Genomic DNA, 16,104 nt, shown 5'->3' with positions numbered 1-16,104 from the left:
ATTGAATGCTTCACATTGCATCCCAAATGCACTCTCTGCTTCTAAGTGAATGTTGTTGTTACTTACCAGGTAATATCTATAACAAGACCCACATATCACAGTATGTAACAACACTACAATTATAATACACATTTAAAAAGGGTCTGTTTCATCTAATGACTATTTTGCACCCTCTCTTAAGCACACACAGACAAAAGTGTTGAAATGGGACTCGAGAACTCGGCTCAATATTATTAAGCACAGAACATGCCAAGATGGTTCATTATGTACAGTAATCGTTGATTGGTTTGGGACCAAATTCTTTGCAATGGAGAAACTCCTTTAACCACAGATTTGACCCGAGGATTCCGACCCAGCATCTCACCGGTGTTGGCGCAGTACTATGACGAGGGTATTTTGAATCCCATGAGGTACATGGGCTGCCACGGTGGCGGGATGTTAACTACCTCGTCTGGTATACACAGGTCGTGGGTTTGACCCCAACCCTGACGCCTGTATATTTAAAGTTTGCATGTTCTCCCCGTGGTCGTGTGGATTATTTTCTGGGTCCTCCGGTTTTCCCGCCACATTTAAAACCAACATGCGTTTAGAGCATTTGGCAGCAATACATTTCCACACGAAAAGCCACTTCATTGAGCTATCATTTGTGATAGCCAGGTCGCTTCTGACAAAAAGCTACATAGCTCAGTGGGGCCTTGCCTGGTAAAATAAAACGTTTTGTTTTTAGTTTGAAATGCAGACCCGTTAAGGGTCTGCTTCGCATTAGGCTTCTCTGGCAGCTTTAAAACCACGAGAGATCTCTGCACGATGGGCAGCCTCTGTGTATTTGGGGCCCTGAAGGGAAACATTTTGTGAGCAGTCTTTGATCTGTTCCAATTACCTCTAAATGTATATGTATTGCATTCGGTGTTCTAAATGACAGTCTGTACACATTACATGCAGCAATGTACACATTGCATGACACAGTTATCTGGTTTGACCACCTGAGTGTGAAATTGTAGCTGTTGCTCTACATCTACATCAACCATACAAAAGAAGGAGACATGTAATCACATTTCTGATGGAGAAAGTTATACTCGGGTCAATTGGGTCATCAAAATCAATGTTGTGGAGACCACCGCACCTCATAATCAACGTTTTTGCATTAGATCGCGTTATTTATAAATGTCTCGTATAAATGGTCGAGAAAGCCTACGTGTTAAACTGACCACCACCTCTTTTCTATTGTCATAAAATGCAGCTTTCCCAAAGCTGATACCTAAACTCGGTATACCTTCCAGATTAGACCTACCATCTGGTTTTAGTGTTCCCATCTGCATGACGCATAATACGGGCAGGAGGGGGGCTCCCTGAGCAGTGGGCGGGTCAATGGCTGAGTCTGGTTATCCTCAATTGAAACAATTGTTGACAGAGCTGAGATAATCAACTCGCTACACTTAAGGTGCAAAGTTTAAATAATACGTGGCTTGGAACCAGGAATTCAACCCAAGTCCCCAACAATGCCAGTTAAGTGTTGTGATATGGTCAATATAACCATTTGTAGCTAGAGAAATGATATGATATCTACAATAATTTTGAAGGCCACATTGCTGCAATAATCATATGCAAAACAATGAAGTGCCATTGATGTAAGGGGTAACTACATAAATGATTGTAAGGAAACTAATATTGTAGTGTTTGGTGTGATTCACCTAATTCTTTCACTCAATTTAAGCTTAATGTAGTGAGACATGGATCCACTTGTAAGATTAAGGATTTAAATGGCAAATCATTTTAAAACATGTCACGTTAAATGTGACAATTATTTCAGAAATTACGACACCATTGTTTTTATTCAAGTAAAATAAAAAAAAATCCATCTATTTTCACTCATCTCTCTGACAATGTGGATAAAACTCTTGGATCAAATGCTGCTGTTAGTAGGAACCGACTAAGGCTGCCACAGCATCATATACAATGAGGTGGTTTAGTCAGACTGCACACATTTGACCGACTACACACCACACCAGGTCCTCAAAGACTGAATTGACCTCCGGGAAGTCAGGACAGATCCAAACAGCACTTGCCACCGATGCTATACATGGCCGGGAATCGAAAAAAAAAACGTTGCCGAGACTGTAGCGTTATGTATAAACCATTGCACCACTACACATATACGCAAGGCAGTCATAATTCACCTGTAAATGCTGATATCATTATGACACCGGTGCCGAACTAGGTATGTTTTTGAGGTACTATTGAGGAATTATGGGTTAACGGACGAGGGTGACTGGCAAACGCTCCACAGACGATCCCCACTGTGCCAACTGTATGTTATCCACTTTGTCACTGTGAGCATCGCTCCTCTGCCTCTTATTGTTGAGAGAAGGCATCTGCTGATATCTGCCAATAGTCTTTCGCTAGCCCCCCACCCCCTTCCCCAACATAGACCGATTCTGACACCGCTGGTACCAGCAAACAACAGCAGCAACAACTCCACAGCTAGGTTAGGTGCACACCGAGACCATGTAGACTGGCGAAGGCTGACTGGTGGGAGATTACTCGTCACGCCCAACGTTTATAGGTCTGTTATAGGTCAGCATGAATGGCAGATGCACCACCCACGCTTACAACTGTAGCAGTACACGTACACCAGTATAAAGACAAAGAGCTCCCTTATTGCCAGACTCTTTGGTGTAAATGCAGTTCGTGAGCACCTCTGACGGCCGCCACAGCACAAAGGGGTGATGTGGCCAGCACGCACGTGCACACGCATGCCAAATCATCTACCTCGCAGGTACACCCACACGGAGACACACACACAAGCAGGCAGACTCACGTAGATTAGGCCGGAGTAGTATCGGTCCTTGAGGTTGTGCAGCACGGACGCCTCGTTGAGGCACGTGAGCTCCGCCATGTCCTCCACCTTGGCGAACTTGGGCGGGTTCATCTTTTGGACGTCATCCTTGTTCACGGTCACCTTCTTCTGGTTCTCCGCGAGCTCCACGAGGACCTCATCGCCTCGCTCCTCCTGTCGGGCCACAATGACACGGGGACGGGGGAGGTCACAGGTCAACCCTGCTACAAGAGCTGTTGCTGGAAAAAACTTGATAAGCCACAAAAGCTCAGTGTTCGCAATGGAGCGTTTGGTTGAGAGCAGATAGAAGTGCACTGTTAACGTGAATTTTACGCTGGTAGATGACACCCATACTCCGAGTGGCGTTGCAATTACCTACATGCTGCACACTGACAATGCCTTCCTGCTTTAAGCTGCACATACCGCCGGACTTCAAATTCTGTCCGGCTTCTTTATTGCAAATGCATACCAGCTTCAAAAAGTGCTGATGCTCTTGCAGCATAAACTGCCTGCCAGAATAAAATGCTTTCTTCCTACTCACTGGAATTCCTCTGGGATTAAAATATCTCCATGCCACCCACTTGCTGCAGATGCATCTTCAGCCTCAGCTGACACCGCAAAATACCTCGAGACTCCATGATGAAAAAGCATCCATGCTTCTGATGTATCTCAGCTACTCAAAGCAAATTCCTCTCCAATGTAAATGGGCCGCAACTACTCGACACACATCTATCCGTGCAGCAGGAAAATACGTTGCTGGAGACGGTTTGCACCCCAGGTGTTCTGTGATGCTTCAGGCCGAGCTGAGCCAAGCATGGAGAGAGAAGAACATTATGGGGGGGGGGGGGGGGGACAGTGGAGGTGGAGGGGGGATAGCACTCACCTTGATGCTGGCAGCCTCGAAGCCATGCTTCTCAGAAGGAACCCACACGAGGCGGCGGGCGCTCCAGTCGGCCTGGGCAGCCGGGATGGAGTAGGTGTTGCGCTCCACGTACAGGTACTTGTCGGCATCGCTGGAGGCTCCGTCGCCCGAACCCGCACCGCGCTTAGCCATGCTGCCTGCTCCCACATGCGCAAATGGACACACACGTGTTTACAAAGATCACCCATGTAGCCTTTAACAGATTTTGGCAAGCACTTATAAAGACCGGAATGGTACACGAGGGGGTGGGTGGCCAGCACCACGCCCAACCGCCTTTGTTTCTCTTGTGGCAATGTGTACACACTGCACTAGATACTCATTTGGAGGCAGAGTCAACTTAGAGGAGGCCCAGGACTGGTTCAGATAATTGTCATTGGGGTTGACCATAAGCTGGAATCGAACTTGGGATGCCGGGTTTTCAGTGCTGCGTATTAACCGTTGCATTACCGCTTCCCACATACATACACACGGGCAGGCACATAAGCTGATGCACACACACACACATAGTTACATACAGTTATATATCAAAATAGAACATGAATATAGATTGCACAGGATGATTCCCTGTGGCTATGCCACTCATTCGGCCATTAACAGTGAACTCCAAGGAAGCTAAATCTCACTCCCTGATCCCAGGACATTAACAATGGAATCTAAGAGTCTTAACAGTGCTGCCTTTGGTTGAGCTCTCTGAACCTCAGACATTAACCAAGCTCTAGATCTTTCTATCTTCGAGGAGTTTAATATTTTTTATATCAATCTTTTATAATTTTTTAAATACATTTTACGTATGCGTTTCCTTTAGAAAGTAAACCAAGGAAATTGGCAGTGGATGAATGAAGTACTGTAGTTACTACAATTACGTGATGTGGTTCAGATATGACCACGGCCCTGCAGATAGTTCTCAAACCATAAAAGGTAAAACTAAATAGACAATTATACGTCATCGTTGTGGCTATATTCTTTGAGATGTTTCCCACAAATTATTTCCCAATTACGCGATCAGTCATGGCTTGAAGTGAAGAAATGTCCTTCACGAAGCTTAGCTTGGTTTGTAAAAAGTGTCAACATGTCAGGGAACGGCCCCTGAAGAGGACGCCACAGAAATATTTCTGGCGCCACGACAATAGGCCTCGCTTACCTAACACTAGAAATACATTATTATTTCTGTGTAAAGTCATTCTCTCAACATGTACTCATCAGTATTGCACACGATACAGCTAGGCTAGCTAACATAAATGAAAGACAAATTTATTATCATGATCTTGTTGTTGCTTATAGCTAAATGTAAAAAAATCTAAAAAGTACTAAATTATAGTAATGTTTTACCCTTTCAACTGGTACAAAAAACTGACACCTTTATACAAGGCATCATGTTTGCAATAACCACAACACAAGCAGTCAAAATGCAAACAAAAATAAACAACTCTGATGATGATAATGATATGCACTGTCCTTGAAGTTGATTGGTCCACACCCGAAACAGCTTTTCTTAGAGCCCAGTCTCCATTGGTGTTGGACCAGATGACGCCAAAAGGCGTACAACTCAAAGACAGCGCACTATCAGAGTATTAAAAATTAATTAGATAGATTGAGCCAATTACACATCATATTATGCAATTTTTTTCTTACATTATTTGTTAACTGCCAACTCACAACACTTCAAAACGGTTTAATCACGGGTGGCTGCCTGGTTTTGTAACAGGGTCTGTTTTAAAACTACATCCCAATGAGCAGCTTGAGCTGGTTACGGATGAAGTGGCTTCTCTTTTAAAGTTCGTGAAGGACACACTGGGCACGAGGCTCGATGCTGCACACCTTTGAGCCCGGCAGTGAAAAACAAGGCCATTACGCAGTACAGTAATAGCATGAGCAACACCAACCCCACCTTCCTGTGTTCAGGCTATCCGGGGATGATGTCACACACCACGGTTCCAACCTCCCTCTCTCCTCCTTCTCGCAAACTCCCTGCAGCCAACACAATGGTGCCATGATGAGGCGCGGCTATGGGTGGGGGACCGGATGGTTAACTGCATCTTGGCCTCTACGTTTGCTTCACATTTTTTCATTCGTCGTATTGCAAACTTCCCACGTTTCGAGCGGTGCAAGAGGCAAGCCAGATGGTTTAATGCAGCCATCTCGGTCTTTGCGAGCGGTATAGCATCAGCTGTTAACCATCCTCGCTGAACTTTAACCCACACGAGATAGAGCCTGGTGACTTGCCCGGGTGAAGCGAAAACCACTCTTAAAAAGCAACCCTTGGGCAAGCGTGGATGCGAGCCGACATAGATTGTGCAAATGAAGAATGTCGAGGATGGGATGGCTTTAGCAGGCTGGATCGTAATGACTAGAGTTATAGAATCGCCAATTCATTCAATTGGTTGGTTATTCCCATTCATTCATGCGACCTCAAGGCAAAAACTGCCACTCGGCTCCATGCCAATTATGTACTGTAATTCCATGGTAACCTTCATTTCTTGCTCCCTCTCAAATATCTCTGCGGGCAAATGGTGGGTTAATGTAAACACGAGCGAGGAGCCCCCCGGTGATATTTGATGCCAACGAATATCTTCTAGAGAGTTTTCCACCCCAAAGAAATGTATCGCGTATCCAATGAAACGCATTGGACATCACCACGGCCGCACGTTTTGGCGGGAGAAGCCACCACGTGCGTTCCAGGGTCAAAGGGCATCTCATCATCCCTCATGCGGCCCCACACTGCCTCTGCCCCCCTCCCTTCCCCTCCCATGTATAACATTGAACCTCATCATGTAGACCTAGTCAAAGGTCACATTCATCTAACGTCACCCTCATTCACACTTGCTTCCTAATCACTCTTCGTTCACCGAAATTGGTGGAGCAGTCTAGGAGGAGGTATTCATGAAACCAAACGTACACACCACGTTATCCGCTTATATAATCTATACTGTACTGGAAAGGTGTGTGGTTTTGTAGCCAGCGAACTGGCAACTAAACCAACCTGCACAGGTGAATGGTTCCTGATGAGGCCACCCTTTAACTTACGTGGGAAATGAATGCATTTCTGCTTTTCATTTCACATTAGAGATCCTATTATGTCATCATTGAAAGCGCAGGTAACTTTTTCAAGTATCAAAGCTCACGTCGCTCATGTGAAAACTGCGGACAGATCAACTCCACTAATTACCTCTGCTCGAGTTGCCTTGACGGCATTACGAAACGCATGAGAATTTAAATAGACGCTCGCCCATTCAAACATCAGACATATAATCACCGGTACTGTACTTTAACTTGACTTACCACATCCGGCCGGTTGTCGCTGTGGTTAAAATGCTTATTTCACATTCGGGAAATTGTGCATTCAAATTCTAGAGAGAAAAATAGCTATCAAATGGAGAAAAATCTTCACACTTGGCCTCGCCATAGGAATGTGGATTTTCCGCTCCTGGAACAGGGCCATCAATGGAAATGATCACTATCTTTTGACCACGGAACCAACTTTGGGGCACATTTACATGTCAATGAAAGGGCCTGAACTCATCTTAACCAGTTGTGCTTGCTTCCCTCTTTATAAACTGCACTGACGAGCCTTAAGTATGTGGAGCATTTAATCCAGAAGTGGCTTGACAAAGTACAATATTACAGTACTAATAAGAGCAACAGAGACCTATTTTGTCAAAATATGGATGAAAAGTGATCCTCCAATGTGTAAACTCAGCCCCTTGTCTTTTTAACTGCAGTACAATATTGGTGTAAGTGCTCTCTCGTGAGAACCGAATACCTTATTCCCATACTGCACTAAAATGTTAAAATGTTAAAATATTTAACATTTCTGTTTATTTCCGTTTGTAGTTTTACCACATTATTTATTATTTTAGGGTGGGTCGATGTTACAGTGGTTATTGCACTCCGCTTTGAACCCAGCCACTGGAGTTCGATTTCCGGCCATGGCTAACATCAGTGGCAGGTGATGTCAAACCAGTCCTGCTAACCTTCCCCCTTCACCAACCTGCACTGACCAGTGTGGTTGAAGTGTGTCAAGAGAAAACTCCATGACTGACAAGGCATGGGAATGACATGGCAAGGGGAGGCCATCATCCATTGGTGGTGAAATATGTGTTTCTAAAAATCTCCATGATTAACAGAGCATGGAGGACTTCATTCATTGATGGATTGAGAATGGCTGCATTAAGCTAAATGTATTGTATTTAAGGATTACTTTGCTGCTTAATGTTACACATTATCGATCAGAAATAACTCATGTGCCAACTTTGTCAATATCACAACAATGAAATATCTATTTTTCTCTACACAAACTATGTTTATTGTGTGCTTTGTGTCTCGCTTTCTCTGCCGGAGGGACCACTGTCCCAACACCACAGGTTCCTTAGGATTTATAGGGATTTAACAAGATATGCCTGAAACAGCCAGGCCAAGGAATCACTAACAAAAACATGAAACAGCGCATAATTTGCAGCCCTTCCAAATAAGCCACCCAAATAATACATTGCTTGACAAACTGTTTTTACCAGGTGAGAACGCATTATTTTATTCAATGATAACTTGGGTATATTACATCATCACTTGCAGCCCTGGTTAATCCACTGCTGGATGAAAGCCTCCACAAACCACCACCATCGCTCGCTATCTTGCGATGCAATAATCCAAACACCTGCACATAAGCCATTTTGTAATGCTCCATCTCCAGGTATTTTACAGTAGAGTACATACTTGAACCCATATAACAATGGGTAACATAAGATGCAGGTGGCAATGTACATCGTTATCTTTCATTCAGTGACTTGATGGTGGGGTTAGCGAATCACGTGGAGATGGAGCCACAATGTATGCGAGACACCAAACTGCAGGATGCAGTACAGGAAAAAAATCTCCAGCAGCGAGTTTGAGTGTTATCGCCATATGCGTAGTTTTTCTCCTGGAATTCCAGTTTCCCTCCACATTTAAAAATACTCAAAAGAGGAAACCGCTAAGAAGGAACATTCTGAAAGGAGTATTTAAACTCCATGAGGTTTTCTTCGGTAAAGGTTTGTTTAATGTCTAATAGTTAACATTACTATTTAATAATTACAATATACAACATTTTGTCAATATGGAATTGCCCAGTGTTGTCAGTCATTGAGATTGCTTAATGAAACTTCACTACTCAGTGTAAGATTGACAAAGGGGAGGCCAGGAATGGTTCGAATATTATTCGCTGCTGAGGTTATCTGTGGTGGGGAATCGAACTGATACAATGTATTTAATCTGTCAGTGGATATGCAAAAACTCCTGTAAACTGTTTAACATCAGCAGTCATTTTAAGTCGCCTACATTTTTTTCAGGGCATGATGGTTTTGTTAATGGCAGTGGTAGAGTTTAAGGCAGTGGCAAAAACACCGTTAAAGATGTGTGAAATGTATGGAGCCGTTTTGGACGTTGAGTGTGGATAACTGTAAAACGTCAGCCACCACAATAACCCATTCATTCCAGAGTGGGCGAGGCGTGGTAAAGAAGGAGGGAGACTCAAGGCCAGGAATAACTTTTTACAGAGGCAAGGATCCAGTTGAACATCCACTGCGGTAGTACACACCCTAACAAATGTCAGGTACAGTATCGGAAATTTGTACACATAGCAATCATGACATCCCCTCTACAGATTGGTGTTCAATTAGGCTCAAAAGTGAGCCATGGGGTGGCGTTTTCTTCCATTGCCAGCTCTGGGCCAGTGGTGGAAATTCACTGAGTCGAATGATGGAAGTGAGCCTGGACAATGGACAACCACTGCTGACTTCCCACAAAGTGGTACTTATCTTATCGACCCTGGGAAGATGATGTACTGTATACTGTGTGTGCATATCCTGTACTGCAGTTAATATTGGTAAGGCCAATACATCTAATCTAGAGACCTGGCCCATATTTTCCTGAAGGTACAAAAAACCCACTAGTTCATAATGTCTAATGGACTTCGTTACAAATTGGAATTTGTGCAAGAATCATTTGAACAGGCATGCATACTTAAAGAGAGGTACAGTGAAAGAATGAATGAGTGCAAGGCTTGGCTCTGCATTAATTAAGAGCTAAACCGTATGGGTGGAAGGTTAACGCAGTGGGGAATCAACAAACTTGTGCTGCAGCCTTGAGGAAATGAGATGTTAGCTCCGAATTAAGATCAATAACTATGGAACTAGAAGTACAGTACAGGAGTTGTATGTTTGAGTAAGCTTGACCTCGAGGTGAAAGCTTCCCAATGCCGTCCATTTCATCATCACTGAAACTCGCCAGGCACCAGTTTTGTGTGTTATTTTTCCCCCTTGGCTAGACACTTGAATGAACATCCAGTTTAACCACGGGCCGCTGAAACTTGGAATCAAAATACTTGCTCGACAGCACATTGGTGCCGAGTGATGGAGTTCTCATTAGTAGGGGTATTCTTGAAGAAGTGCATGGGTTATCACATCTAATGCCTGCATTGCAATAGTAATCAGTGCAAGATATAAATGACTCCATTAGCAGTTATTTAATGAAATGAAAAAACAAATACACAGATACCTTCTTTACCAATATACTTATGAAGAGAGCCAATTTGGAAATGAGAGTGTGGTGGGGTTAGTGGTTTTTATGACTTATTTACAGAAGACACCATTGAGGAAATGGAGTAAAATCGGCCGAGTTGAGGTGCGAGGTGGATTAGTTTACATGCGAGGTGGATTAGTTACATGGCAGGACCATGATAAATGTTGACTGCCTGAGGAATGCCTTCATAAAGCAGGGGATTGACCAAAGCTGATGATGATGACCATATTGATGACAGTCCTTTACCATTCCACTGCTGGAAAAAAGCTTACTTATATCATTAAGGTTTTACTCATGCCAATGTTAGTGCACCGTATGCTTGTTACAGGTTCCATACCTCAATGCAAGCGGACAACTACTGCAATATAATTTGTTTTCCTGCATAAAGTGCTGCAGCCTCACGAGGTGATGTTCCTTTGAACAATCCTGGTTGATCACATGGGCTGGGATTTTAACTAATGCTGCTCAACCAATTGATCAATATTCCAGTCACGAACCTGTGGGTGCAGTTAAAAACGTTTGATTATTGTATGTAATGTTGTATTAATACTACGACAGCAAATTGGAGGCAAATATTGTGCATTACGTAGATTATGTCCAACTCCCACACCGACTGGTCGATGCACCAATCTGTATGGAACCTTTGACCCCTCTCTGCTCGTATGCATGGATGGTGACCGGGTAGTTTGGCTTCTTCCCACATTAAAAGAAAACACCCCTTAAAAAAATAATTGACCAAACATCTCAATGCATGGCAATCCTGAAAATGGGTCTCGAGACTCCGTGAGGATTTACATTTCCGTACATTGCCTCTGTTGACACAGCAGCCACAATGACTTTGCATCGAGCATATCGTCAAATGCACTCACGGAAATGTTGGCATTGGTTTGACATCCTACAATGTACAACCAGATACATGTTTAATATAGGAGATCAGAAAGCTCCCACTTGCAATGTCCTCAACGCTATGTGCTGGTTACAACTCTGATAAATACACATATGAAGCAATTTACTGCACACACTTCACTGTATACATTAGAATACAATATAAACGTCAGTAGGAACTTGGTTGGTAAAGCAACTGGGCTCTCAGTGGCATGATGGTATATTCAAATCCTGGTCAAGTATGACTTTGCTAATCATTATCATTCGTCTGGTTTTGGTAGAATGAGCGCTACCTGGTAAGGCTGCACCATTAAGTGAGAATTCAATGGTTGGGTAGACTGTACTGTGGTAAAGGAATGTGGAATGTTCCCCAGAAGATGACTAAATAAAAAAGCTAAAGTTTATCATAAAATGAGCCTGGGGAGGCAATCACATCATGTTTAGTCCTGAGCCACTGGTAAGAATTCCAAATTCCCATCGCAGGAGCATGTTAACCCAGGTAATAATGACAGATTTCCAACTAAAATTCAACTAAATTTCTGAATCCCCGAGAGACAAGTTGAGCTGACTCCCAAACCAAGAGTTTATCTCACAACCTCCTTTCGACCATGCCACCTGGCCAGACACTGGCTTTGGGGTACTAATATACATTATTCCATATGCACATTGCCCATATTCCAAGTACTACATATACAAATGGTATGAACAATATGCTAAATACCACATGCCATAATGATTATAATCGAAATTTAAAGTTTGTAATTATAGACAATAAGCATGATCTGTATGCAAAGTAGTATATTTATCATACACTCAGCATAATGCTAGAGGTATGCAGACAACCTTTCATGACATTCACTGGGGCAATGTAGCTCTCCTGCCAAGCACTCGGATAATAGGCACACGATGGCTAGCTGCAAACTTGGAAACAATGCTGTGACACTGCATTGTAAACTTTAGCTGGGGCACGGCTTTATCTGTTAAAAGTTATAACAAGAGCCGACGACGTAGAGATTTTGTAGTGAACTGTGAACCCAGTGCTGACAATTCCACGTCACCGCGGTATAACAGTGTACACCTTGTGTTAGCTTGGGCAATGTTGAAAAAACGTTAGATCTTCCCCAGCCCAAATCTTTCTGGGGGTCAAAAAGAAGAGTACCATACCACTTTTTGTGGAAGTCAACAGTGCTACCTTATAGTCTCACCACGTTATCAGAACGTGGAATTTCCACCACTGACACAGGGCTGTAACCATGAGATGAGCACTGGGTAAATGCTCATTTGAGCAAGAAATCATTATTATAACATTTGACATCGAATAAGTCGAGTTATCAACATTTCAAGAGAAGTAATGCATCCCCACAGGCCATCAGATCGCTGAAATAAAGCTTGCGAGACCCTAATACTTGAACAGGACATAGCAGCAGCAGCAGCAACAACCACCCTCTGCTGACACGCCAATTGTGCGGGTCCTTGCTGGCACAATTCCCCAAGAGGGGCTCCCCTACCCTCCCTCAGATCTCCACGGCAGCTGTCAATCTGCTGCAGCTTAACAGCTGCAGTGGTCATCCCCTTGGCTACTTGCACCCATTCGGCACCCCAGAAGGGAGAATCTGGTGGTCAGCCATAGAGAAGACAATACAGCCAAATACACCAGGTGCCCCCTAGCAGAGCCAACACGGTGTATGTACAAGGTCAGCCATAGAAGTCATCACACGTGATGCCAAAAATGCAGTGGTTGGCACTCATTAATTATGCAGGTAAAAGGTGCAGACCTACAGCTGCTAACTCACGCCACTACTAGCAGAAAGGCCTCCACTTTCTAGGTCTCTAGAGACACAGAGAGCACCTCTGTACAGCAAGGCCGTAATTATAATATTCAAATATTCTCAAAATGTCCCCTTCAATATATTGCTATAAAATAGATTTCTGTTGATATGATTGTGGTTATGGTTGTACTTTATTAATCCCTAATCTTTGCCATTACATACAATGCAACAAGAAAAGGTAAAAAAAGAAAAAACAGAGCAATGTAATACAATACACTATTAGACATTATTGTAAAAAATAAATAAAAAGTCAATCCCATGCGTTAGTGAATTTTTTAATATTTTAGGCAGGAAATGGCAGGAAATTAGTTTTCAAATTTAGATTTTCTTTTCTGGGGAGAGGATCCTCAGACCCCCTGGAAGATTTGGTCCCCCCCAATGTTGACTCCATGGCTATGGCCTTGCTGTACAATATAGGGCATTTGGTCTACTCTTCCACACTGGCCATACGTCTTCGAGTAAGTGGGAGTACTCAGTCTACTCCACAAAACGCCACGGCGGGAGATCTATATAATCAACACAAACTCTGGATAGCAAGTCCAATGTGCCAACCATTACGCAGAATTGTACAGATAGACACGCCGAATCTTGCTTGTCCTGAGTAGTCTCTGGTTAAATCCATAAACACATACATTTGTCCTTCAGCTCAGATAATTCATATTTAGGTTCTATTGATAACAAAACAATTGCATGCTTGTATTCAAGCATATATACTTTCCCAGATATATCTTGCAAAAGAGGAAATGACTTAATGGATTTTTCCTTGGCCAATGGAAGTATTAATAAACACTGCACACGTGTATACACCACACTACACGCAGCATTTATGTAACCCATTATATTTTGTTTCCAGTATTTTACAATGTATGTTGAACTTCTTTCGCACCGTACGTAGTAACCAAACGTGCTAAATACAGTACAGCACTGTAATCACATTGCAAACAAACCTGCACTAGAATACATACATTCTGGCAATTGGACATTTGCGAAGCCCCCTAATGAACTTTCGACTTTCAAGTAAAAACTGCGTTCACATCCATTCTGGCTCTCAAAATAAATGCTAAACTGGGGTGTCCATTTGAAGAACCGACACGGACGGTGCCCAGAGCGGGATTGTAACCTCCTGCGGGTGCGTGCGTTACCGATTGGGGGGCCATTGCGTGTGTTACCTATGGGGGGGGGCATTGCGTGCGTTACCTATTGGGGGGCCATTGCGTGAGTTATCTATTGGGGGGGCATTGCGTGAGTTATCTATTGGGGGGGCATTGCGTGAGTTACCTATTGGGGGGGGGCATTGTTCGCCTTACCTACTGGGGGGGGGGCATTGTTCGCGTTACCTATTGGGGAGGCCATTGCGTGCGTTACCTATTGGGGGGGGGGCATTGCGTGCGTTACCTATTGGGGGGCATTGCGTGCGTTACCTACTGGGGGGGGCATTGCGTGCGTTACCTATTGGGGGGGGCATTGCGTGCGTTACCTATTGGGGGGCATTGCGTGCGTTACCTACTGGGGGGGGGCATTGCGTGCGTTACCTATTGGGGGGGCATTGCGTGCGTTACCTAAGGGGGGGGGCATTGCGTGCGTTACCTATTGGGGGGGCATTGCGTGCGTTACCTAAGGGGGGGGCATTGCGTGCGTTACCTACTGGGGGGGGCATTGCGTGCGTTACCTATTTGGGGGGGGCATTGTTCGCGTTACCTATTGGGGGCATTGCGTGCGTTACCTATTTGGGGGGGGCATTGTTCGCGTTACCTACTGGGGGGGGGGGGGCATTGCGTGCGTCACCTATTGGGGGGGGCATTGCGTGCGTTACCTATTGGGGGGCATTGTTCGCGTTACCTATTGGGGGGCATTGTTCGCCTGCACGGCCACCACCACCCGCTCGACCCCCTCCCGCCGTCCCCAGGACACGCCTAAGCAGCAGATGATGATGATGTTGTCCATTTGCTAGACGTTACAGCTACTTTGTAGCAATATTGTAACCAATCAATGTGTTTTATTAATACACATCCCACGGAATTCCATGACTAAGTTAGGAACATTTGCTACAGAGAGTCGCTTTAGCGTGTTGCAAAGTTATTTCTCAAGATCCTCATTGAAGAGACTTTAAAAAATAATCCAGCTATTAACGTTAATACAATACATATTTTTTAAAAATATTAACTATCAATTTAGTTTTTTTAAGTTGTACTGGAAGCCGTTGAGTTTCAAGCAAAATGTCTCGCATTTTGTTCGCACAATCTGCAAGGATTTTTGTTCAATCCTCTAAAAAGGGCTCCAAGACGGCTTTAAACATTCCCAGGAATCTGCCAACACGGCGAGTACTTTCGATGTATTCAAGACAAGCTCCACTCCAGCTATAACAAGTGCTAGTTTGTGATTAACAACAACCACCACACAGCTTGCAAAGCAGCGTTAAGAGACAGCAAAGAAGGGCATCATCATCATCAGCAGCAGCTAAAAACTTAGCGCCAACAGGGCAGAAACACACACACAGACACAGTGACAAAGCCTTACCTCTCAATTACCTCCTGTGCAGTTGTAGTCGTGGTTGTAGCACACCTCGAATCCCACTCTTTGTCTTAAGCTGAAGCGGTGATGTAAGTAGTGATGCTGATGGTGTTAAGGATCGAGAGTGTGTGGTGTGTTGGTGGTAGTGGTAGTGGGGGAGGGAAAGAGAGAAATGGCCAGTGGCTGAGACTGCGTGCAAAGAGGGCCCAAGTGTGTGGGGGGTGGTGGTTGTGTGGGTGGCTTTGGGAGGAGTTTCAGATGTCTCCGAGTCGGTGGGACTGTGGGGAGAGAGGAGGGTTTGCAAAGCTTTGGCGAACCACCTCCCTCCACATCCCTCCATCATCATTACGCACGCCCACTGATTGCATCGCATGAAGCTGTTAAAGCAGCCAGTTGAGTCATGCCCGTCGGTCCGTGAAAAAAAGAAAAATACACGGTCCCCACAATCCCATCTAATCCGCAAGTTAAATACAGTACTTCTTGCATGGGTTTAGAGGTTAATGGACGTATTTATTCCCACTGAAACGTGGATCATTCACAAGGGAGGGGAGGGAAAAGGGCACAATTGC

The 16,104-nt window shown here is 44.2% G+C and overlaps 1 protein-coding gene across 1 annotated transcript in view; it reads right to left on the bottom strand.

Moving 5' to 3' along the window:
• The window catches only part of LOC133353519 (myosin-10-like), a 107,419-nt gene extending 91,608 nt beyond the window's left edge, over positions 1-15,811 (bottom strand). Inside the window, 3 exon segments of the mRNA XM_061569822.1 lie at positions 2,819-3,010; positions 3,720-3,895; positions 15,542-15,811. Of these exon segments, the coding sequence (XP_061425806.1) occupies positions 2,819-3,010; positions 3,720-3,890 (363 nt within the window). The 5' untranslated portion in view covers positions 3,891-3,895; positions 15,542-15,811.
• Positions 15,812-16,104: the final 293 nt, after the last annotated feature.

This window comes from Lethenteron reissneri, chromosome 44 (assembly GCF_015708825.2).
Source record: "Lethenteron reissneri isolate LAM-NWPU_2019-01 chromosome 44, ASM1570882v1, whole genome shotgun sequence".
In the NCBI taxonomy this organism is placed as follows: domain Eukaryota; kingdom Metazoa; phylum Chordata; class Hyperoartia; order Petromyzontiformes; family Petromyzontidae; genus Lethenteron; species Lethenteron reissneri.
Note: the sequence above shows the minus strand (reverse complement) of the source record. Positions and strands in the feature narration are given on the sequence as shown.